Raw genomic sequence first — 25,734 nt, 5'->3', positions numbered from 1 at the left:
TTATGAGCTTTACGAGAAATAATAGCTTATTTCCTTATTTGTTAATCATTTGAAAGAGCGCACTCCAGATCAGACGGTGGCGCTAAAGCGACCAAAAGCTGTTTTTCTAACCGTCAATAAAGACAAAACAGAAGGAAGAAGATCAGCTAAAAGAAGAGGAGACACATTGACACATTACTGCTGCTCTGCTCAGCAGCTCGGCTCAGGTGAGACCTGTAAAAAACAGAACTACAAACCAACACTTGTTAGTATTTGCTAGAGATGCTAGCTGTTGTTAGCTTTAGCCTCAGTAGCCGTTATTTTGACACTGCCTGCGCAGAACAAGCTAGTGCTAAACCCAGTGTGTGCATGTGCAAGGTGTTCACCTGGCATACTGAACTGTACTTTTTAACCATGCGAATATTAATGTGCTAAGTGATGCATGTATTTAGTTAACATTTGCTTAATAAGATTGTCCGAAGTCTGGTGATATCAAGTTATTGGTTGTTGCTAGCAGGTGGGGCTTAAGTGGTTAAGAAGATAAAGGAAGATCCATAACTCCTACTGTTCTTATTACAATGAATTACCATTTTGGCTGTATGTGTGTTTATTATTGTCATGTTGGTAGTTGCATTCAGATGGACTTTAAAGGTACAGTAAATAATTTCTTATAAGGTATTTACTGATTATTTTTTACCTGCAGGTAGCTGGTGATTGCCAAGTAATGGAGCGTGTGATGGCAGGAGGAATGCTACCGGTGGTTTTAACCGGTTTGGGAGTCGTATTGTTGTACCGGATACTTGTACGTCTCAGAAAAGGGGCTTCAGTCCAAGGTGCTGTAGTGGTCATAACTGGGGCCAGCTCTGGACTCGGGAAAGGTCAGCCTCCATTCATTCATTTCAGCTTACATGTGCAAACTCTCTAAACCATACTGCTTTAGTGCTAGTAGGCTTTTATTTAGATAATGTGCAATCTCATTCTTCAGTGTTGTTGTGCAGATGCCAACATGTAGTTGTAGTTCTTTATCAGATTTGGACATTGTACTGCCCGTTGGTTGTCTCGGACCAGTCTGCGTGCGATCAATGGGAAATTAGGATTTAAACATATATACGTATACATGAATCATTTTGTCCCATTTCAGACACCAAACACTCTTTGATAAATTCCTGGTCAGAGAGTGGATTCCTGATTTTTGTAGGAAACCACATTACAAATTTGTCACTTCTATTTTGAACATGAATGCTATTTTTTTACTTTACAAACACATGTTTGTGAGCGAATGCATCTCCTCTGTAAGTGTGCCTGATCTTTTGTTTCTGAGAGTTTCTAGCCCCGAAAGATGTCAGCTGACCTTTAAAAACAGGAAAGATTGATACGGAGTGTAGAGTTTTTAACAGGACGTAGACTTCTCAATATTTAATTACTGAAGTCAGAGGTAAAGCCATGTGTTTAGTTTGTGGAGAGCAGAGTGCTCTGTTTATGGATTACAGATTGAATCCCCTTTGTGAGACTAAACAGAGAGAGAAAAGAGCTGGACTGTTGCTAGCAAATCTGCGAAAAGCAACAGGACTTTTCACTAAGCCTCACACATCCAGGGATGGAGCAGGCAAGACCAGCTTTGTGATTTCAAACAAGCCATCCTCTGAGGAGTTTATCAAAGAGTGCTTGGTGGCTGTGGATGACAGTTGTGATGACCCAGCCCTGTTAATGAATTTTTTACATGGGACAACGAAAAGAGTTTAGCAGCCACAGGCTCAGTAAAAGGGACTACCAAGGTTTGTTTGTTTGTAAACAACTTACACCTGTCAAAATCTGACAGGGAAAAATGTGGGACTTTTAAAGCAGATGCAAGATAAAGTGACTGAAATGAAGCCAGAAGTAAAATTGCTTTTTTTTCCCGCTGAATCGTACAGCAGAAGGTGTTGTGCAAGTCAGTGAACCATGCTGTTGGTGTTGTAACTAAAACCGTTAACTTCAGTTTGTTGCACTGTTGATTCACTGGATGCACTTGTAGAAACTCAAGACGGACTAGATTCCTGTAGCTGAGCAAGAAAAAATAATTAAAAATAGCAATAGCACTTATTTTAAAATAAAGTTAAGTCTTTTAAATTTTGCAAAAATATGGACATTTTGTGCACAATTGTTTTGGGGAATGTTTATTATATCATGATAAAAATGTTAGCAGTTTTCTTCTATGCTTATTTCAGTTTTATAAAGTGCTCCTGGTAAGAATTAAAGAGATACTGAGCAGATTTGAGTTCAGCTTAGTGGTGTGGCTCTCTGCACCCACCCCTGTTTTATGCTCACTAATCTACAACGAGAATTCTGCATTGTAGAGTCTGCGCGGGTCTTCCACGCTGCAGGTGCACGGCTTGTGCTGTGTGGACGTGACGCAGCTCGCCTGCAGCAGGTGGTCCAAGAACTAACAGCGAGTTCAGCAAACACACAGAAACTGGTATGTATATACACACAAAGGAGTAACACAATAAAGTCTGGTCTGTCTGAACTATAGCTTAGCCTCTAAGGATCCATTTGTAAAGAGTCGTTTTGTTTCGCTTTGGTTATCCACCAGATTCACACTCCCTGTACTGTTGTCTTCGACCTGGCTAAAACGGACACGGTGGAGAGAGCTGCAGAAGAGATCCTGAAATGTTACGGACAAGTGGACATCCTCATTAATAATGCTGGAATCAGTTACCGTGGCAATATACTAGAGACTCACATTTCAGTTCAGCGGGATGTTATGGAGACAAATTACTTCGGGCCCGTTGCTCTTACACAAGGTTTGTTTAATCTTGTTGGTTTCAGCGTACGGGATGTTTTCATTTATTTTGGCTTGTGGTTGAAAGAGCCGAGCTAAATGTGAAGTTAATAAGTCATTTATGTAGAGATTTGGGTGAAGATTATCATGAATATGAGTCAGCCCTCTCTCTTTCATTTCTTTCCTCTCTCCACAGCTCTCCTGCCTTCCATGGTTCGCCGGCACAGCGGCCATATTGTAGTGATTAGCAGCGTCCAGGGGAAGATAGCCATTCCTTACCGGTCAGCCTGTAAGTCGTCTTTGATTAATGCAAACAAACACAACATGAGTTTGCCAGCAGGAGGAGGGTAACTAAAGCAAGCGTCTGATTTGTCTCATGCTGGTCAGATGCTGCGTCCAAGCACGCCACCCAGGCCTACTTCGACTGCTTGCGGGCAGAGATGGAGCGCTACGGGATCCCAGTGACTGTGATCAGCCCCGGGTACATCCGAACCAACCTGTCGATCAACGCTGTCACAGGAGATGGATCCAAGTATGGAGGTGAGGCAGTGAGAGGATGGAACAAAAGAGTAACAGTAGCAAAAGCAGCATTTTTAAGAGTCAGCTGGTAACAGGTGATAAATCTCAGAGTTATTAAGGTGGTGTTGGAATGTGTGTGGATCTTTGATGCCAGCTGGGATTTTGTGTTTTCTTACTGATTTTTTTTTTTGACTACGTAAGGAAAAGACTACAAGCCAAATGGATTTTTATAACTAAATAATAAAAGTAAGAAGCAACATAACCAGAGTAATTTATAAGTTATTGTAGGGTCTTTCTTACCTTACATTAAAAAGCACCTTGAGGCAACTGCTGTTGTGATTTGGTACTATATAAATAAAAGTAATTTGAATTAATTGAAGTAATCTGTACTCTCTTGTATCAATGATGCAACATGTCTCTTGTCTTTGCAACTACTGCTCAGTATTGGACAGAACTACAGCTACGGGCTGGGACCCCAGGGACGTGGCGTGGGAAGTCCTAAAGGCTGTTCGTCAGCAAAGTAAAGACGTGGTTTTGGCCGGCCCTCTGCCCACTGCTGCAGTATACCTCCGCACACTCTGGCCTGCACTTTTCTTCAAGCTCATGTCCTCGCGCGCTCGCAAGGAGCAAAAACCTAAGGATAAGTGATGTTCGAGCTGGTGAGGTCTAGGACCTGAAATAAGCAAGACTTTGGAGGAAATGAGGAGATCTGTTTTATAACATCTGGGACAGAGCTGGAGTGGGTTTTTGTACTATTCATTGTTTAATGTCTAATTTACATGTTGATATTGTCTGTCATGTCTGAGAAACTTTTACCCTTCCCACCCAAAAACAACAAAAATTGTTGGCAAAAGCCTGCAGTATCACATTTTGCAGGCTGGTGAGAAGAGATGGTTTAATTTGAACTCCATAATTTGGGACTCCTGATGCAAACAGAACAGCTTAAATAAACCAAACTGTGGTAAAGGAATCATGTCTGATGTTTTGGCAGAATGTCTACCCACAACTGTGTCACTTACTCTCCTTTAAAATATCTACTGTGGTTACAAAGTCAACGTTTGCCAACAGTTTCTCATTGAAAAATGGTGCAGCACCCGACCTGTTTCTGGGTCATATTTTCCATGCAGTATGCAGAGCACATCACTGAAAATGAGTCACTTCAGCACACGTACGTGCAGTCGAGTTTTTGTTTCCGGCTAATATTCTTTGTCACTTTAAAGTGTCGTCTGGATTGGAGCATGATTGTACTTTTATTGGGAGCAGCGAGGAATTCAGTGTGGAGTCTGTGCGGATAAACCACTCATCCATCTCTGGAGAAGCTGACAAACCTGTCAGAAACAAGCCCAAGGCCAAAGACCGAACTTTGTACAAGCTTGCATATGAACTGCTGTGTATCCCCCAAACACAGTGAATACAAGAAAACAGGCAGGTTTTTATAACTATCTTTATGCACAGAATAAAACACCTTTTACAAACTGAAAACAGTATTTTTTTTTCCTCCTTTCTTGGATGTCACCTTAAATTAAAACAGAAAAAACACTTGTCTCAGAAATATTAACAATAAATAGTCCAAATATTGATTTACATTATGTTACAAAAGCGCAGTGAATACTGGAATTTCCATTTGTACAAATACATCCTTCAATAGGATTCCTTATTAAGAATCATCTAGTGTGACAAGATCAAGCGTTTCCAAATGTTCACAAACTAACACCACAGGAGCGCTTACATTTGTTAGATCGTCTTACAATCTCGTTTGTGGAATGACAAAGAGGTCTAACAGTTTACACCAAACGGGTTCACACAGCTGCATAGAGATGATGCTGGTTGATCAAATTAAATGTGAAGGCAATGAGTCTGTACTGCATGAAAAATTCAGAGAAACGATGTCTGCTTCTGTAACATGCAAGAGCCACTCTTTAGTCATAGTGTTTTGTTAGCATCCACTAGTCAGAGGAAAGTAATTTGGGGGCATATAATAAAAAACAAAAATTAAAATAAATGGAGTCAACTATGGCTTTAGTGTTTCATTAAATTAACCGCTCGCTCTTATGGAGTGTATTTCTACTGGGAACTCAATAGTAGCCAGGACATTCATAATTCTAGTTTGTCAAACAAAATGAATGTGTGGCTGCAGCCAGCTCATTTGTTTGAACTAATTAGGACGGCAAGAAAGCAACAGAACTAAGGAAAGTAAATGAGCAACATTGTTAGATTTCCTTGTAATCGATGGCGTCGGCAAGAGAGCGCCCACCTGTTGTGTCAGCGTTACTGAAAACGACAGCAAAAGTAAACAAAGACACGCCCTCCTTGCTGTTGATCTGGCAGCTTCAGGTCTGGATAGGTCACCTTTTAAAACAGCGCAAGCCTGAATGTATGTTAACAGACAGGCACGCATCAGAGTGCTGCCGCTCACGCGCATCTTTTTGAGTTGTTCATCTCCCTTCATTAAAACCTTCCTGTGCAATTCACGCTCACATCTACAATACAGGAGGGAAATTCTCCCTATTGCAGCTTGCGAATGAGGAGCTGGGAAAGCGCCGAGTCAAAGGAAACGTTTTAATGTGAACGTTCCTCAAGGCTTTCATTCAGACGCAACAACCATGAAGAACAGTACATTACGCACATTATGCTGTTTGTGGCTATAAGCACTGTCAGCACAGACTCTTTAAAACATTCTGATTCAGTCTCCAAATACCACACGTGTGAAGAGGGCTTAAATATCTAAAAAGGTATTCCTGTTTATGCAACAAAATCCAATATTTGAACTTGCATCTCTGCACACAAAACTAATGAGAAATGAATGCAACAATAAAATAATTCCAATAACATTTTCAGCATCTGTGGAGCTACCCAAGTGGAGTCAACCAACAAGCTGCCATTTTTTATTTGTATTTGTTTGTTTTTTTTGTTTTGTTTTTTTTGTTTGTTTTTTTTTAAATGTGGGTTTGAGAAATGAAGAACCCGATTCCAAACACGTGTGACTACAACACAATCTGTAACACCTGAACTCATAAGAGATGAGGAACAAAAAGAAAAGAAAAAAGGAGGCCAACAGGAAAAATGAACTTCTACACATCACTTTGTTTTGTTCCACTTTTGCTACTGAACTATGCCAAGTATCTCTTTCTCACCGACATTACTTTTAATAAAAATCACAGTCCAGTGGCTGTTTGCCACCAGCTGATGATCTGAACTGCACATTTTGAGCGGTCAGCCTTACAGCCTTTAATACACACGCACACACAGATACATTCATGCACTCACACACCGAGAGCAGGAAGAGACATGAAAGATCGTTGCAGATATTTTGTTCGGATATGGCATAGTATTTTCCTGTACATGAGGTTGTATCTTTGTAAACTCATTTGTTTTATCTAAAGTGTTTGTATTTAAAGGGAATTGTTCCTTAGAGAACAGTTCAGTGAAACCAACGCAACTCGCTTTTGAACAATGGTCACGGTTGACCACCTATTATTGCACTTTTACAAACAGGCCATGGATGGCTTTGAGGGGGGATGGGGTTGGCCTTTCTCCCCAGTCTTCTTTCTCCAAACAGGGAGAAGACAGAGAGGAAACCTCTCCTCTCCTCACTTACAGTACCTCTTGTCACCAACAACATGATGCTCTAGGTGAGCAAAGTTCTGCCTTGGTCTCTTTTTAGGAATGGCCTGCTTATCGACAGGTGTGAGAACCAGACGTGGTAAAAGTTGGGGTAATTTGCAGCTGCTGGCTGCAAATCGGTTTTGAATTTCTAGCAGTAGTCACTGCTTCCAAGTGTGGGCCCAGAAGTTTGTGTCTCTCTCTCCTGGAACTGTGGAAATGCCTGGAACTGGCTGTAGATTAGAGGTACAGATGACCATGGCTTGGTGGAGTCTTCCTCAGGGAGGTGGAATGGAGGGCTCAGTTACGGCGAGCTCCTGAGCCAGATCATTGAAGCGAGCGATGTAGTCTATGCTGCTCTCACTCATCATACAAGCAAGCTGAGAATCCATCTGCAAGCAACACCAAAGAGCTTTCAGACTGACAACAAGGGCAAATCCAAGAAGGAGAAAAAAAACCCCAAAAAACAAGATTTTTCCAGACATCCCTCGAACAGTTTCATACTTTAGGTCAAGAGTGCAGGGGGGGGGGGGGGAAGTTCATCACATCAATATCTGTCAATGAAATTAAATTATTTACTGAAAAAGCAGATGTGTTAGTCCAAACACAGGAGGCAACAGTCACCGGGCTCTATTCACCTCCCAGGCAGGTTTGGGCCCCATCCCAGGAAACAGGTTTAAGCTAACAAGTCTGCGTTTGTTAACCCTGAGATGAATCACTTAACACAATCTGAACTAAACCTGCTCACTGGCAGGTTATCTTTAACAAACTTAGAGCTTCTCTCTGCCTCATCCCCTCCTGCCACACCTGAACCAGCTAACTGACACTCCCGATTCATTTCTTCATAAAGTCGCTATCAAAGCACGCAAGAGAGCGAGAGAGAGCACTAAAAATGGAAACGTGTTCACAGACTGAGATTCAGATATTAAATGCTGTCAGCATTTCAAAAGGTATGGTGTCTGAATCTCAGGGTGTGACTCAACAAGTTTTTCATTAAAAATCACCTAAAATTTGGTGGATCAGCCCAGAAGCTGATCTATCCAAAAGGTACCATGTGGTCCCTAACACAACCGGCTCTGGGTCAGAGTCCACTTGCACAGCAGGACAGATCCAAAAGGGGATAAGAACCACATTTTCAGAGTGGATATAAATGCAGGTTATTTTTAAAATGGGAAGTGATGTTTTTACATTTACATTTTAGAGACTAATTAATAACATATAACATGTTGGTTGCTGAGATTCAGACTGTGTTGTGTTTGTGGCAAGTGTTGCTTCTCAGTCACAACTTTCTTTCATTTAATCAACAAGCATTTACTTACCTCTGCCACATCAGGAAGGCCACGGGATTGAAAGGAATCATGAGAATTGCAGTCCAGGAGGCTAGGACCGAGTAGAGCTGTGCCACTGGAGGGGCCAGTGGGGGTTAGGGTGGTCCGTCTGCCCTTATCAGGAGAGACCATGCTGGCTGCAAGGAAAATAAGAGCAAAAGACTGAGTAAATGGCCTTTCATCATACAGCTGTGTTAGTAATATTGGGGATTTTACAAACAAATCTTTGTAAATGTTGACTGCACGTGCTGCTGTATGCAGCATTTTTAGTGGGAAGTAATGATAAAAATACATCCACTTAATATTCTGTTCTTCTTGGCCTAAAATGTAACTTCTGGCACACTCTTGAGAAAGGAAGCAAAAAAACTCTTACAAAGGAGGCATCCCAGTGTGGAGTCAGACGAGTCGCTGGGGTACCACTGAGGGTCGTGGCTGGGTGAAGGGATCCAGCCTCTGGATGGGCTGAGCGAGGGAGACGAGGCCAGCAGTTTGGAGCCGTCGCTGTTGCCCAGCTTGGCTGGAGAGAGAGCAGCCTCCTCACCTGCAGTGCAGCAGGCAAACAGAAATGAGATATCAGCGATTAAACTCAGCAGGCTCAGATGTTTAGCTGCTTGGATGTCAACGTGCACTCTTTTCCACAACCTGCAGAGGAATTAATGCTGTGGAGCCACAAAGCTGACCTCAGTGGTAATTACAAAACCTTTCTAACCTACTCTCACTTTCCATTTCACTAAACAAACATCATCAAGCTTTATTTAGCAGTTTCGTGTCAATATGGCTCGGGTAAGACGTCTGCACGTGCACGCACCGTAATGTGTGGAGTTGATGGCAAGCTCGATGATGGAGTCGCTGATCTGCGTTTGAGGTTCTCCGGGGGTTAGAGCCTCTTCAGGAGGGCCTGGGAGTGAGATATCAAGGAGCGAGGCAACGCTCGGGGGAGAGAGGAGTGAGTCTCCCCCGCCGGTGACTCCAGGAGACGGAGGTGGTACGCCATTCTATGGAAAGAGCGATTTAACTTAGCACATCACATTTTTTTAAACCATTTATTCAAGCATAGCTGACAATTTTCTTTACCAAATGGTGATCAGCTACGACTGGAAAACAAATGAGGTTACGCAGACTCACTGCCTTTAACTAAGCCAAGTGTTCCCTCACAAAGGTCCACTGTGAGCAAGGAAACGCCCTGATGGCGATACAAACAGCTTTATTTATCCCATCAGGGCAAACTGTTTGGAGCAGCTTGTTTTTAAACCGTAACAGACAAATAAACAGGTGATCATGAATATGACAACTGTATGCAAGAATAATGTCTACAAAGAAAATCTATAAAAATTACTAAATCATTTGTGAAGTCTTGTACGACAGATGCACAGTAAAAAGAAAAACATTATGCAAAACCTGGCCTACACCGCACAGATAAACAGAAAATCATTAGAGTGAGCAATAACTTTCATTAAAGTAAGATAAATCAAAAACTGACAGTTTTAAATGTAACACTCCAAGATGGTAATGGGCAATAGCATTTATTCTAATGCCACAGGCAAGGAGGAGACATCAAATGAAGGAGGGTTCTAGTCCGTGTGTGTGTGTGTGTGTGTGTGTGTGTGTCTCTGACCTCTGGAACATTTTGCTGGTGGAGTTGAGAGTCTGGCTCAGCATCAGCAATGGGAGTGGTGGCGAGAAGAGCGCTGTTATCCACAGTGGAAGAATCCACCTCCCGACAGGGACTGCCTGGGATGATGCCTGCAGACTTAGCTGCCAGGTCAATGGCACCTGAAAGTATTAACAGTTCAGGCAAACGAGAGATTTGTCATATCGCTCCTGATAAGCATCAACAGCAACAGCATGTGAAGAGCAGAGCAGGAAGAAAAAAAAAAAAAAAAGGATGGTCCAAGGTCTTCTGGAAAAATGTTTTTGCTTCTGTCGTCTGCACAGAAATACTGTCTGTCACTGACCTTCTCAGAGTTCTAGATTTTGACACAGGAATCTTACACAAATACAACTTGGACCTTAAATATGTTTTTAAGCAATTTTATAAAATAGGTCTGTGAAGGTTCTCAGTCATCCAGGTCATCGTAGTCAAAGGAGCTTACAAAGAAAAGCATCTGGACTTCTTTAAGTTACTTGAAGACGTTTCACCTCTCATCCGAGAAGCTTTTTCAGTTCTAAGGTCAAATGGTGGAGAGTCCCAGATATAAACCTAGTGGGAGTATCCCCCCACAGAGGGACAAAAGGACCCCTGATGATCCTCTAATCGCCTGAGCCAAGGTGTGAAACTGGGTGCTTATAAAAGCAAAGTTGTTGACCCCATAAAAACAACAATATGTAATTTTTTGCAGTATATTTGGTGTAGAGTTTATCAATATTTCAATAAAACAGAAAAATGTAGTAGATAACAGAAGAAGTCCATACTAGAGAGCTGGCTGGCCCCCGCAGAGCTGGATGTTGCTGGGGTTGTTTTAGTTTGGACAGAGCGAGAGGAAGGAGCTAGTCGGGGATGGATCGGCCGGAAAGATCCAGTTCCTGAAGGAAGAAACAGGAAGTGAGAGAGCAGACAATTACCAGAGGGTCTTGCTGAAAAAGAGAAATCGTTTTTAGCTGTGATTTCATTAATGCATACTGTAAAACTACGCCCTAAACATTTCCAGCCTCAGCTGACGACATATTCTATCGTTCTGTCCTGCCATCTGAGGAGTACCTGTGGCAGAGGAGTTGGAGAGGATGGAGAAGGAGCAGACGTGTTGAGGAGTGTCTCCTGTAGTTCTGGGCAGCAGTGTTCGCTGTGAACGAGAAAGAAGTGGCCAAACAAAAACACACTTAGGAAAACCCGCCTTCCACCCAACCAAGCCCAGAACTGATGAATGGATAATGATCTTGCTCTCACCTGAACTACAAGTGGTTTGCGAAGTTGTCTGTTCCGAGGTTTTCTCTGTCTAGAAAGGAAAAGATCTGACTGCATCTGTGAGAAAAAGAAAAGAAAAAAGCACATATTAATGCTCGTTAATACATGAATTATGTCTTTGTACAGTTGGCATAAACAAAAAATGATGCATTATTCTGGCTTACACTGATCGAGTCGAGCTGCTGTCTGAAGGCTAGCTCTGCCTCTTTGTTAGGGGAGAACATTCGGTTGTGCCGTGAGCTGTTGGGTGGCAGCGTGGTGGGTACTGCGAACACGCTGCTTTCTGATTCGCCAACTGCAGTAGAACCCAACAGAGAGCGGGGAAGGTTGCGCCCACCTGAACAGGATTGAAACAGATGTGGTGCCACATCAGGAAAGGCAGCTATTTGAAGACAACTTCTAAAGAGGAAGCATCGGTGCTGCATAATTACTTCTCGCTGTTTAATAACTACAGCACTGTAAGTACAGAAAAGACTTTATCACAAAAGCCAGCAGGAGAGAGACATAAATACCTCCAGCACTTGGCAGCTGTAACTTGGGCATGCGCAAAGACGCCTGCGGCCGCCCACAGCTGGGGCTACGGGCGCCTGCAACAGGACCCTTCGCCGGAGGTGTGAGGACCTGGTTTTGCTCCTCCTGATAGGTCTTGAGGGGTGATGTGGCTGTGGAGCACAGCTCTGGAGCCTGAAGGAAAAGGCACATGATATGCTCCTATCTCGAAATAGCACTTTCATTGAAAAAGACAAAAAAAACAAAAACAAAAAAAAACCTGTGGTGTTCATAGTACATAACCAGTAACATGTTTTTCATCAGCTGGCTTTGTACGGAATATAAACTCTTCACACTGCTGCATCTTAAAAATGTTTAATTTTAAGCCTTAATGCCACTGATAATTACACATTTTTCATCTTTTCAACTTGTAATTTAAACAACACACCAGGCCACAATCTTGGAAGACAGAAAAGGGAAAACTTACCAGAGGTTTGGGGTTGACTTCAGTGGAAACCAGCTTGAGTAAGCAGCGCAAAACTCGATTTGTCCTGTCGGGCTTTGGCTGCACTGAGGCTTGTCCCTCTTCTGAGTTGCTGGGTGGAGCTGTGACCGGCTGCCACTCGTACTCCAGCTGCAGCTTGCCTGGCTTCCCAAACATCAGGTACAGCTCGGCCAGGGTGACGTTCTCTGCGTCACGGGCGCTCCAGCCTTCCTCTCTGATCTGCTCAACGACCCGTTCTTTGGTCACTGGTGGGGAAGCTCGCGACACGGCTTCGTCTGAGCCAGTCACTGAAGGTTTGACTGAAGGAGGCTGATTTGCCTCCGAGGAAGACGCGCTGGTGCTCTGCTCCTCTTTGTACTGCTCAGCGGAGCCATCGGCACCACTACATGACCTGTCCGTGCTTCTGGTCATGGCTAAACCACCACTGACCTCAACGCCAGTGCAGGCCTTTCCTGGATCAGAAGATCCCATCCCATCTCCCTCTTCTCTGACAGTCTGCTGAGAGGAAACTGGGACACAAGGGGACTGAAGTCTCTTCTCCTCTACCTTTGCAGAACTGTCTGCTGATGGATCAGGGTTGGGGGTTTCAGTTCGACGAGCATCACCCGTTATAGTCAGTGAAGCACCAGCAACAGCAGCGCTTCCCCGCCCAGATTTGCTGCCAGTTCGAGGTTGTGGAGCTGCATGGATGCCCAGGATCTGGGCAGCTGGCAACTCCTTGGCATTAGGTCGGCTCTTGCCACTCTCGATCCAATGGACAGTGCAGGAGGCTTTGGAGTGAACCACACGTGCCACCCCAGGCAGTGTAGTCAATGTGCAGCTCTCAGCTGGAAAAAGAAAAAGTTCTTCCTTCTGAGTTATGCTGGGAGAGGCTGTGCTGGTCTGGTTGCCTTCTAGAGCCTCTCTCTCCATGAGACTCTTAAGCTGAGTTTTCAACGTTAAGGACCAGTTTATATTCGACACAAGCTGGTATATGCCCCAGAAAGCAGCATGTTAGAGCAGTACATTTCTAATATGTACACTAGGAATGAAAAACACTCTGAAGAGTTTTGCATACATATTGCACTGTAATGTTTTTTTTAAAAAGGATACAATCCGCTGGTCATGATAAGCCCACTTCTGTTTCAGATACTCTATGAGGCTGGAAACTTTCCTGTGGAGCTCCACCACCATCCTGAGAAAACAGAAAAAACATTTGATGTCAACTTTGCAAAATACAACACTACCAGGTCGAATACGTCTGACATAAACTACTTCTACATTTTACACTTAGACTACTGTGGATCAAATTTAATAGAGTTTTCTAAAACCGAAATAATCCTGTGTGGGAAAAATCAAAACGCCAACTACGTGCTCCAAAAATAACTAAAATAAAACAGAAATGTTCATTAATGTATAGTTTTACTATATTTGTTTTGTCACGTTTGCAAACAAATGCATACTGACATTGCTGTAATTCAGCCATTTTCACAAAGTCTTTACCCTTCTTCAACCTACCCATGATAAATAACCCTTATTATCATAATAATTAAACAAAAAAACAAAAAAAAAAACCCTAACACTGAAACCAGTAAAAACGAAACTGAACCTCAAAAGAAGCAAACCCAGTCTGAACACTAACTGAAAACTGAACTGAGAACAAAAATTAAAAATGAAAGAAATAGAGTTTAAACTTTGAACAGCATCATGTCTGAGGGTGTTTACACTTTTCAAATTTCACGAGTTAGCTTAAAAAAAAAACATATACACACATATTTAATTTGCACAAAAAAAAAAAAAAAAAAAAAAAAAAAAAAAAAGAGCTGACCCAGAAAACGGTGGAAAACATGCAAACCATCAAACTGAAATAAGCAGTCTGAAGCCAAGAAGAGGTTCTTAAATTAGCTCAGGCTTTGTTGCATCACCATGGCTTGAACTAATAAAATAAATAAATAAAATAGAAAATGAATTAATGAAGGTATGACATCTCTCCGACTCTTGGATGTTATGCTTTTGAAAATATATTGTGGTTCTTATCCATGTCAGACCTGAGGCGAGGGTTGTGGGCAAGACTCTGAACTCGGGCCCAGGAATGGTTACTGCGTGGCTGGAGCTCCACTGCCACCTTCAAGGGCAGACGCACCGGCTTCTGGTCCTCTTCATCACTCACTCCTGCAGGACACAAAATTACAGATTCAGCCACTATAAGAAAAGCCCAAAACCTATAAACTCAACTATGCTCTCTCACTTAATCAACCACGACAAAATGAAAAGGCAGCCATCAATCTCAGTGGGATCCATTCACAGATTTACATACAACAATGACAAGAGACAGTCTTTTTCTACCCTTGATGAAAGCAAATATTTTCAGTAAGTGTGATGAGTGGGTGTTATTGAGCAGAGGGGTTGATGACAGCTGGTCAGAACAGTCATCTCCTTCATCCTCCTCACTTTGCACCCAAAGTTACCATGGAAACACCACCAGCCCACTTGATGCCATGGTTTTTGTAAAAAAGCCCCACCCCCGTGAACCCCCCAGTCTCACCATCAGTGAGGTTTTCAGTGCTTGTTCTGTAACGCGTGTGCTGGGTTTCTGCAGGCTCATACTCACCATCTGGATCACAAAGTTTCTTCAACGCTCGGCACATTGGAGCTTTGATCCGCAGGTTCCTCCCCTTAGAGCGCACGGTGGTGGCCCTGGTGGAACAGAAGAATCTTTATTCATATATGTTGTAAGCTCTAAACCTTGCCGTGCCACAGAGAAAGCATCTGACTACATACTGTCAACTCAGCCCTCAGATTTGTTTTTCATACTAGCAAAGTGCTAATCTGTATCTTTCCAAATGTGATCTAGTGCATCAGTTTAAAGTATCACAATCCCAGATGTGTACGTAAACCCACTAGCCAAAGCTTCTGTCACAGACTTACCCTTGCTGGATGAGTTCGTTCAGCTTTGCCACATTCTTATCATCCATCACTGTCAAAGACAAAACACAAGACAGCTAGTTAAGACATGCTCCTCAGGGGCAACTGCCCCGAGCCACAGGGATCATCTGGAGTTTAATCACATCCCCTGTGTCCACAACCAGCAGAACAAACAGCAAAACACACGCAGTCTACATTGCATCCAAGCGCTTTCACAGCCCTCACTTACATCCTCCAACTTTTTTGCGAAGCTCGGCGTAGCAGATGAGGCCGTACAGTTCTTGAGAAGATTTCTTTAACACCCTGGAGTACACTGAGAAGGAAAGGAAGCACAAGTCACAACACTGGTGGAGGCCTGTGCGTGCTACATAAAGATAACATGAGAGTAACACTGGGTGCTTTTTGTAGGGGAAAAGAGCTCCAGCTTATCTGGTGAACTTCTTTAACATATGTTTTGCTTGCTAAAAAACAAAAATGTCAGTGTGAGTTCTGTTGTAGGAAAAAATAATAATATATGTGGCTGTTTAACAGCATCTCTTCTTTACTTCTCATTCACAGTGTCTGCAGTAAGTAGCATAACTGAAACAACTAAACACAAACCTAAAATAAACCAATTAAGATCAGCCTAAGACATCACCTTGTTGTATGAGTTGTACACATTTTTATGAGGCGTCATTCGATAAAGTCATTACAGTGTACAAACTTCATATTTGGGGATCAAAAATTCCAAGGTGAATTAAGAGAGAGAGAAAAAAAGCAACTCACCGTTAGCGAAGTCGATGTGTTTGGAGATCTTGTGCCAAGTTCGGTAGTAAAAGTGGCGGACCTGTTCCTTGTTCTTCACCATATTTGCTGGCTTGCCTCTCTTCTTGTACTTCATTGCAATGTTGTTCTGGATGGCCTCAAAATCCTTCCCGTGCTGGGAACAAAGGAGGGCAGCCGTGAATCTACGACGTCAAAAGATCTACACATGGTAAACTTTTAACTTGGTAAAAGGTTGTTGCAAGCTTTACCTCATAAAGACCCTCAAAAAAGCTGTTTTTGTCCTCGGCGCTCCAGGATTCCCACTGCCGACGGGCTCTTTTCTGGTTACCAGCTTGTTCTTCCTTCTCTGTAGACCCTTGGCCCTTGGAGGTCTTGGATACTCCCCCCGTGGAGCTGACCACAGGCCCGGTCTGTCCCACCACACCCTGGGAAGAGGAGCCATTCTCTGCCCCTGTTTTAACACAGAAACATTCAGAGGAAAGGCACAACTTAAATATCAGCTCACCACCCTGGCTGTTTTGTATGTCATAACGAAAAAAGGTTGATCTGAGGTGTGTGATTTGCGAGATGTTAAAATACATGCACACAAAGCCACCCACTGCCATTACAGCGCACAGAACCTGCAGAGCTTCCCTCTCTGTGGTTAAGCTCTGGCAAGGAGACAGGAAAAGCAATCAGTCCCTATGGTCAGGTCTACATTACACAGTTCCAAAACCAACTCATGGTGGGCTCCACTGGCCAAGTTTTCTGGCCCAGCATTGTGCACAACACCAGGAGACATTAGCAGGAGCACCCAGAGAGTTGCTGTTGCAGTACTGTGCTACATTATAAAAAAAAATAAAGAAAGAAAAAAAAGTGTTTGTTTTTTTTTGTTTTGTTTTTTAGCCCAAATGGGTGTTAATTTGCAAACACAAGCATGTGACTGGCTCACAGACAATAACCTAGATGTGTCGCCTTCAAAATAGAAGTGCACCGATATAGCATCACATAAAAATAAGTGAGGCTTTCTTAGTCAGACGGTCAAACGTTTGTGCTCAATCTAAATATAGTTTCTGAGACAATCAGAGCTTTTCTGTTTCAAACAACAAAAATCCACCAGTCATACCTGTCAAAGGATACACAAGTAAATAATATTGTTTCTGATCTGATCAATGGCTGCTGTTTTGTGGACAAAGCAATTTTAAAAGGAAAAATGTACAAATTAAAATCACAGATGTATAATGTACTGAAATATTTTTCCAAATAAATTCCACTTTTCAATGAGGAACACACAGATTACTGGGTGGCATAGCCTCATTAACAAACTCAAAAACCACCACCACCTTACTAAGTCTCAGCCCCACCCAAAGCTGTCTGTGCCTCCAGAGGGACAGGTAGTGTGGAAACCCAGGAGGTAATGCCTCGTCTGCATAGATAAACTGACACCAACCAGCTCACACTTAGCAAATACAATACTATTAGTGATTGGTAGCCTACAGGGGAATCCTTCATTGTGTTTAAAAGTCATCCTGAAAGCCTTAAGTCATCTCTAGCTTTGATTCATTGTTTAGAAAGTTCCTGATATCAGTCACCCTCTGAGTTACTACAGAGGCTCATTCAGATTATTTGCAAAACCAAAACTGAATAATGGCAAATAAATTACAACCTCTGCTTTACTGGTATTTGTTGTAAAAGGGGGTGATAAAAAAAACAAAACAAAGGTAGCCTAGGCTAAATCTGTGGGTCAATGAAATGATTGGCTGAAAACTGCAACACCATTCTAGTCCAATTTCCTATATAGTCCCAAAAGAAAATAATAAGAAAAAAGACAAAAGAACTGTAAGCAACCCTGTTCAGTAATGTCCCTTTCCTGTCCTGATATCAGGTCCATTTTAAGCCTGTGATTTATTCCTCCTGCTGATAACAACACCGTGCCTTTATTGTTATTGCTGCCAGTTTCCAAGAAACTGCAAAAACAATCAAGTGACATCTTAATTAAAATCTAACTTCTGGCCTCTCCTGATTTTTGCTTCTTTTTTCCCCGCATAAGTGGTGTACAGGATGGTGTTGCAACATGGGCTGGAGCAGCCAAAAAATGTACCCAGAGTACAACCCAGCAAGTGGCCCACAGGGGATACACGGCAACACAACGGCATCACAGACAAGCACACTGCAAGCACCGACAGAGAAAACTAAAACTGACAGCGCAGCCCCCAATCTCTCCTGATCCCACCTGTACACACTCTTTCCCGAGCTGGTCACTCACTTACCTTTCGATTTTGCCCCGCCATGTCCATTGATGGAGGAGCCGATTGAATCCTTCCGTATCCGTTTGCTCGGAGGTCGAACGCTTGATCGGAGAAAATGATGCTGGTCGGGGCCCGGAGGGCCGGGCTCAGCTGATATTTGGGGAAGCTGGGTCGAGCCTGGTCCGGTTCGGTTCGGAGCAGAAGCAGGAAGGACCGGGGCTGAACCGGAGCCGAGACCCGTGGTTGATGGATTAAGAATTTCCACTCCGTCCTCTCCCTTTGTACTGCGCTCCTCGCTCGCCTGCTCTCCGTTCTCCTCTTCGTCGCAACCGTCGGGCTTTCTGGACGGATTCCTCCTCCCATCGACACCGATCCCCTCCCTGGAGCCCGGTGTCATGCTGCCACAACACAATTACACAAAATTCGTCACATTAGGAGCAAAGCGATGTGCAAAATTAACTTCTAAAGACGACGTTCACTGTCTCTCAACATGGCCGCCGCTGTTTGTTTCAAATCCCCTCTTCAGTCCCGTCAAAACAACACCAAATATATGCATTTCATGCCTTGAGATAAATTAGATTTAACAACTGAAGCAGTTAGAAGACTGGCAGCGATGCTTTTCCGAGTAGCTTTCCGCTGTAATGGCCAATAATGACGATTTAATTTAAACTGAATTCAAAAGCGACCGCTTTTCAGTTTAGCGCCCTGCAGAAACGACAACGAAAACCCCCTCGGTGCCTTCGACCTCTAAATAAAGTGTTTATTTCAAACCAAATTTTACCCATTTTGGTGCTCCTCTGTAGTAGACGATGTCTTCTTTCTCTTCACCATGGGTCCGAGCGGTTAGACTGGCAATTAGTGGTCAAATTGAGCATAATAAAGCCGAGAGCGATCGCTCCGCTTTTATGCCCTCTCCTTGCTCCTGATTCGACTGAGCTGAACTCTCTGCGCAGTTCAACTGTCTCTTCTATCAGCAACAACATTACTCAATGCTTTCCATGCAACGAGACATAAATGACACAAAACCAGCCGCAAATACGAGATATTTAACTGCATTTTGATGGATAATAATTTACAAAAAGCCCGTGTCGGTTGAGCTCATTTGAATTGATATAAGCAGGTATAGTTTTATTAGGCTGTGAGTGGACTTCGCTTCACACTACGTCATCATAAGCAGAAATTGTGCCTGCAAAAGAAATCATTTTATGCTCAAACCTTTGCCATGATAATGTTATTAATTGCCAGCAATACTACAGCCCCTCATAAATACACACGATGGCACGTGAGGAAAATCAGGACGTGGCTTTAAGTACACGTTGAGTAGAAGGAGCTGAAGGAGTAGAAGGGGTGCTGCACTTGTGTTAAAATGTGTAAACACTGCAGAGTTTCTTATCCTATGTGCTCTACTGTTTTCCCACAACTTAATTTTATGCTTGCTGAATAATCAGGAGAGGGGATGTCCAGTGCTTAAGGACGACAAAAAAAAAAAAAAAATCAGACCTGGGCAGCTTTAGTATGGGGAAACATCACGAATGTCTTCTTTTGCCACACAGCATTTAAATCTCTCAGTTCGTGTCAGCATACAGCTGATTATCAGGCAATTCTGGCACAAATTGAGACGAATTAATAATTTATGAAAGCCTTAGATAATTGATTCAGCTATTTAATGTTTCAATTGAGCTTAATAAGATCTTTAAACTTCAAGTGATGGACAGCTATAGCTGTACTTATTCTGTTTTATCATTTTCTTTCAGTGCAATCTGAGTTGACACCGCGGTTCTCTTTTTACTTCACTAAATGACATTACTCGCGTCCCACAGCAGTGTTACATTAAAAACTACTTAGCAGCTGTAATAGTCTCATCACGAGTATAATATTATATCGGAAGCTTCACGTGTATTTGGAAGTGCGGTGGTGTAATAATTTGAGGTGTTTACAAGCAGTTGCTAGTAAGTAGATGTAGCAAAATATATTAAATGTAGTCAAATATTTCTTCCGTGGATAGCCCGCTACTATGTCCAGCATGGCTGCTGTTGTTGGCTAGCTAACATTAACAGTATAACAAGTCAAACAAGATTTTACGTTATAAAACTGCTCCTAGCATAACGGCTATTTTGTACAGAGTCCAAAACAGGTTGTTGAATTGGTAAATATTACTGAGCTTACCTAAAGCAGAAGATTGCTGGTAGTATTCCCAAACGAGACACAATTTAGCATTGCTAGCTGACTGTAGACCTCCAGCTTGCTACCGATGACAGCTCCAGCTGCCCCGTTGTCAGCGCGCGCAGACACGCCCATTACTATACAAAAACAAAGACTGTGATTGGCTAAAAAAACACGAGGTCGGCGGTTAAAGTTTGATTGACAGAAACCTCCGCCAACTGTTAGTGGAAGAGTTAACAACGAAAGACCAATTGTCATTCTCTTCCTGTCACGCCTCGCCAAGTTTACCGACTAGTACACTAAACATTTTAAGCGACTCTGGGTGATATATAATCTAACCTTTTTTTAGCTATTAATTTTTTTTGTTTGTTTTAACAATAGTTTATCACTGCAATTAACATTTCTGGTCCTGTAAGACAAGTTCCGCCCAAAAAATGATTGACATTTTGACGAACAATTCAGTAGGCGGAACTCAGAGGATGCGCTTGAATTTTGTATTGGAGTATAAAAAACCCCCACATGTCTAAGAAGAACTGAAACAAAACACTAACTGTGTTGAGCACTACGTTTTGAGTTGATATCATCATCTCAGACTTATCTGTTTAAGAATAAAACAAGCGCACACGTGGAAATTAGTCCATGTCTACTACTGTTTAAAGCGTTTTTGAGACTCACAAGGCGAAACTTTCCTGCTTTTGTAGAAGATGTGTATAACCTATTGCCATAATTAAACAGCCGTGTAAATCATATTTAAATAAGAAAACTATAGCCTCAGTGCTGTTCCGGGAACAATGCACAGTTGCTTCTCCAAAGTCTTTCACTCGTAATGGGAGTCTGGGTGCAGTGAAACGAGCGCACCTCAGCTTGGCAGAGGACCAGTTATAATCCTCTGTGTCATAGTTGGGTGGGCTCGAAATTCTTCACTACGGAGTTGAGCCGGGCACGCGCAGGCAGAGGGGGGAACTCGCTCGTCGTCCAGTTGGCAAACTGACGAAGAAGTTGTCTTCGGAAACTTGAAGGGTCAAAACAGAGCCACCATGACTTCGACTAACATGTTTCAAGGGTTGGATAGTGGTTCGAAACCGAGTTCAAGGTAAAGACAACAGCTGCGCGGCTTGGTTATGTGCGAATAAGAGCCGCCAGTAACGTTTTATTCCGACTGCAGCCAGGAGCTCGGACAGTTAGCAGCCCAGAATTTAGTATAACGTTGCCTGTCAGAACTTCGTAGGTTTTTTTTTTCCTTCCACTAATTTCTTTAAGCATATCTCGAACACGCAGTGCTCCCAGAAAGCTTAAATGTCTGGGTGGACGCTTAAGTGGAGCTGCAGTGGTTTGAGTTAGCAAACTTGTTAGTCATGATAGCTTTCGAGCTAGCCATTCAGGCGTTGTCTACTGCGCCTGCGGAAGTGTGAAATGCTCCTCGGAAGGCTCTTCTTTGTATCCGCCAACAGAGGCGTTATGGTCACACTTTCCTTATAGCAAGAGGTTCGGGTGCTTTTTTTTTTTTTTTTTTTTTTTTTTTTTTTTAAATCTCGAAAGCACCAGTTTCCGGATCAGCTCCCCCAAGTAGAATGATCAAACTTTCAATAACGAAAGAAAGTAAAGCGTCTGTCTGATATAATCTATAGCAGACAATGGTTTCCATGCGTATATGGCGCCATTCCCGAGTCTATAATCAAGTAACCTGTTATTTAGCTCAGTTGGCCCAGCTAACATATTTATAGCCCGGTTACTTAACGTTTCCTACAAGTCTTTGAATGTAAGACATGACAGTAACAGTAGACTGTAAACATGAATCCGCATTCTGTTTATTTAAAGATTTAACTTGTATGTTAATCTGTAGGGTGTTGCAGCCTCCTGGAGGTGGCTCCAGCAATCTGTTTGGTGGCTATGAAGAGGACTCTGCAGCATCAAAAAGACCCAATAAGATGGCCTCCAAAGTTTTTGCTCCACCAGAGGAAGCCCAGAGTGCACCGAAACGCTCCAATCCTCCAGGTGAGATTAACCTGCTGGTGGCTGATGCTTTGGCTTTTCTGTCTCTGCAAATCCATGTTCAGAGTGTGAAAACTATTACTACAATGTTAAATTTCGACTGTAAACATGTTGGCTGTTCTCTGTGCCTGCACATAATACACCTGCTCATATTACTCTGGTATAGCTGGGTTTATTTACAGTTCAGGGTACTTGATTGCCCTGATGGTCATAAATATTTTTCTCTGAAATGGTCAGAACATTCTTGCCATTTAGCAAGTGCACACAGTATGCAAAACTAAACTGGGTATGTGCTACATTTGGTACAGAAGAGTGACTCTTTATGAAATGGACACAGAAATTGCATTTTATTTTTTTACCATTGCTGAAGATCGTGTCACTATATGGTATGTTGGTTAATCTTTTATAGGTGGAAAGAGTAGTGGAATATTTGGTGAATCTGAGCCTGCTGCTCAACCACAGAGACCCATGCCACCAGGTGGACCAACCAGCAACATATTTGGGCCTGCAGGCACGGGACCTGCCCAAAGTCCAAGCCGAAGCCACCCAAATAAGCCAAAGGTACTTTTTGACTTGTATTTTATGAGTTGCAGAACATTTTTATTCCAAGCCTGTGCAAAAAAAAAAGTCTCTTTAGTGAGGAATACATAGGTTTGCGACAGGCAGCACTTCAATAATAATCTCTAATAAATACACACTAACTGAGCCCCACCCTAACACCTACCTGTCTGTGCCTCCAGTGAGACCGGTGGTACGGTAACCTCAGAGATGATCTCTAATTTGCATAGATAGTGACTGCAAACCTGGCTGATGTCAGCCTGTTATTGTAGATGTCTGTGATTACTAATCAGCAAAGGTGTGTTTAAGTCAGCACGAAAGCCTGAAGCCACCTCTAGCTTTAGCACATTGTTTAATGACTCAACAAAGGTCCTGATATTGGTAACCTTTGAGTTGTAGGTACTGAGGGTCATTCAGATTATTTGCAAAAGTAAAAAAAAAATGTGGCAAACATAACCATTATGACCTTTAAAACTAAAGAAATGTATGCAGTCATGTATAATAATTGCACTTTCTTGTCCTGTTCTCATGTCCATTTGACATTAACCCATTAACATTATTAATTTCAATTTTAAGTGTGTGCAGTGAAACAAGAACACCTGTGGGGTTTTTTTCTTTCTTCCTTATCTTTACTGTTTTGTTTTTTTAATACAGGACAACCTAAGTGTGGGACCTGAACCTGAATCACCAGGTGAGTACTGTACATGTTCTTTGTGTATAATTTCTTTGCATTATACTATTAAACTACCTCTGCTAAGCCTTGCTGTTCAGACAGATCAGATTTAATCATATTGTACCGTTTTCTAAGTTTTACACCCTAAACTTTTAATCAGTCTTCAGTTAATGAGAGAGAAAAATAAATTGAGTCTATTTATGCTCTCATCTGTGCATTTCCACTGCTTAACTGCATATAGCTTCATGCAAACAATAAAAATATGTGATAGTCTCAATAAACTATCCTCAATCTCTGCAATTTTTTTTTTTTTTTTTAAAAGCTTACTAGTTTCACTTAGATCTCAAATGTAACAAATATGTGATTTCCCCCTCCTCTGTTAGTTAGTGAACTGCACTTGAAAACGGCAGGGCTTGTGGTGTCTTACATGAACTCAAGCTTTCTGGCTTTAGATTATAATTTGGTACTCCATGCTCTCGTCTAATGATCATCACTTCTGAATCCAAAAAATCAACATGGTGGTGTCCATCACACTACACACAACACATACAGTGCAAAAACCAGGGGGTCGGGTCACGGTGGCTGTGTCCAATTTGATATCACATGTCAGTGTGTTTGTTTCAGTTCCTCAAGCTCCTGAAGCCAAAGCCAGCCAGCCTGAGGCGAAAGAAGAAATTGCACCCCCAGCCGATGCACCAGCTAAGGAAGAGCCACCCGCTGCCATTGCCGCTGCTGTCTCGGCACCCTCGGAGCCTGAACCCACACCTTCCTCATTTCCTGATGACACTTCGCCGAAGAACCACGAGCCTCACCTGGGACCCAAGCCTCGCTCCCACAACAGGGTCCTCAACCCTCCTGGAGGAAAATCTAGTGTGGTGTTCTACTGATCAGCTGAGCGTGCCACCTCTCCGAATTTGTGTCCATAAACCTCTTTGTGTGCTCCCCTGTTAATCTTCTCTCATTCCTACACTGCTCTTTTGATGGAATGTGATCTGTACACCTAAATACAGCCCAGTTATTGTTGTTGTTCACACCTGACGCCTGGGCTCATAAGTTGTCCTCAATATCTTGCACTTTCATCCCTCGTTTTTGACTTCCTGCCATCTGTCTTCTCCTTGATATTCTTCTATAATGAAACCTGCAATCATTACAATCACCAATGAGTCAGCTGAATGGTTAGCTGTCACCTTATCACTTTAACTGTAACACAGTTTGGTTTCAACTTTGCAGTTACTGTTTTCATCGTTTGTGTTACAAGCATTTGTAAGAGTAATTTGTCTGGAGGCACAATCATCTAATTTTTGTGTGTAATTTTTCTGCATCTCAAGAACGGTTTAGAGTTTGGCATACTTGCACAATTTTCAGATTTAAAACTGACCTGCAATTTGGTTTGGCTAAAAACTTCACAGCAGACATTTGCCCAAATTTTTGGGAGCTTTCTGGGGTGAACACAGCCTCTCATCAGTTTAATTTATGAAGTGCCAGATCTTTATTGGATGACCACTTAATTTCAGAATTTAAGAAACAATCCATGTGACTGAGGCCTGATATAAGCTTGGCATCCTTTCATCTCTCTAGCCTTTTTGTTAATTATGCCTTACTAAAAACGTGTACAACAGAGCACAATCTGTGATTAGGAATTGAAACAGCTGTTTACTCCCCAGATGTTTCTGTGTCCTCAAAGAAATTCCATTTTGATTTATGTGAATGTATTGTGCAGGTACTTTCTCTGCTTCGACCTCATTGCTTGCTTTATCTGAGAACATAATCTGCCTTCTTTTAGCTTGGGGTAGGCCTCAGTTTATGTTTTAAATTAAAACGGCTTGAAGACAAAGTGAACTCTGGACAAGCGTGCGGCCTACCTGAAGTCCAGGTGGGCTCGATGATAATCACATTTTCACACTCATCTCGGGGCAGACCTGTGGTGTTCTGGTGCCAGCCTGTCTCCTCCGTGTCGATGTGCCTGGTAGGCAGCGAGCGCAGCAGAAGAAAGAAATCCTGTGTATTGCAATAAAATGGTTGTTTTGCAGTAAGAGTTTGTTTACTATGTCTGCATTCATCATCTACTAAAAACTGAGAAACACTCAGGGGTGATTAATTTAAACATGTACATTTTGTTAAACTGGAATTCGTCTCTCCCGTTGATGCTTATGAGGATTTGTGTAAATCTGAAATACAATCCAGTGTTGTCTGTCCCATTTTGAATCACTGACAGTGGTGCTTTTGTCTGAATTTGTCCTCGGGCAGCACTCTCTGGAAGCCGCTTCTTTTTTTCTCCCCACATACAAAAATGGCCACTTCTGCCCGGAGGGAGTTTATTTTTGCTTCGCAGCCACAGAATCTGTATAGAATTTTTAAACATTTC

At 42.5% G+C, this 25,734-nt stretch overlaps 3 protein-coding genes across 5 annotated transcripts; 2 read left to right on the top strand and 1 right to left on the bottom strand.

The window, feature by feature from the left end:
- On the top strand, positions 1–4,741 carry LOC146575899 (peroxisomal reductase activating PPAR-gamma-like). 2 transcript variants are annotated; one of them, XM_085270846.1, is made up of 7 exons: positions 1–206; positions 683–857; positions 2,316–2,434; positions 2,552–2,762; positions 2,937–3,029; positions 3,128–3,280; positions 3,702–4,741. In XM_085270846.1, the coding sequence occupies exons 2-7, from the start codon at positions 704–706 to the stop codon at positions 3,905–3,907; spliced, it is 936 nt and encodes a 311-aa protein (XP_085126972.1). In that variant the 5' UTR covers positions 1–206; positions 683–703; the 3' UTR covers positions 3,908–4,741. The 2 variants fall into 2 exon arrangements, with proteins under 2 accessions (XP_085126972.1, XP_085126973.1); XM_085270847.1 differs by lacking the exon at positions 1–206 and adding an exon at positions 311–496.
- cramp1 (cramped chromatin regulator 1) lies at positions 4,688–20,553 on the bottom strand. 2 transcript variants are annotated; one of them, XM_085270845.1, is made up of 20 exons: positions 20,150–20,553; positions 18,005–18,381; positions 16,004–16,206; positions 15,756–15,909; positions 15,220–15,303; positions 14,994–15,042; positions 14,677–14,762; positions 14,114–14,237; positions 13,179–13,260; positions 12,069–13,010; positions 11,605–11,776; positions 11,257–11,429; positions 11,075–11,149; positions 10,889–10,970; positions 10,603–10,713; positions 9,806–9,963; positions 8,999–9,185; positions 8,564–8,731; positions 8,182–8,327; positions 4,688–7,254 (listed from the first exon to the last, which is right to left on the bottom strand). In XM_085270845.1, exons 2-20 carry the CDS (start codon positions 18,378–18,380, stop codon positions 7,141–7,143), a joined length of 3,486 nt encoding a protein of 1,161 aa, XP_085126971.1. In that variant the 5' UTR covers position 18,381; positions 20,150–20,553; the 3' UTR covers positions 4,688–7,140. The 2 variants fall into 2 exon arrangements, with proteins under 2 accessions (XP_085126971.1, XP_085126970.1); XM_085270844.1 differs by lacking the exon at positions 20,150–20,553 and adding an exon at positions 18,765–19,022.
- A 502-nt stretch (positions 20,554–21,055) lies between these two features.
- jpt2 (Jupiter microtubule associated homolog 2) lies at positions 21,056–25,404 on the top strand. The gene is made up of 5 exons (XM_085270848.1): positions 21,056–21,239; positions 21,990–22,141; positions 22,548–22,699; positions 23,351–23,387; positions 23,994–25,404. The coding sequence occupies exons 1-5, from the start codon at positions 21,184–21,186 to the stop codon at positions 24,254–24,256; spliced, it is 660 nt and encodes a 219-aa protein (XP_085126974.1). The 5' UTR covers positions 21,056–21,183; the 3' UTR covers positions 24,257–25,404.
- Positions 25,405–25,734: the final 330 nt, after the last annotated feature.

Source organism: Mchenga conophoros, linkage group LG4 (genome assembly GCF_057382185.1).
Source record: "Mchenga conophoros isolate Kocher_MC1m ecotype Shallow Benthic linkage group LG4, M_conophoros_male_GT1.1, whole genome shotgun sequence".
NCBI classification, from domain to species: Eukaryota; Metazoa; Chordata; class Actinopteri; order Cichliformes; family Cichlidae; genus Mchenga; species Mchenga conophoros.
This window is presented reverse-complemented; position numbering and strand designations above follow the sequence as displayed.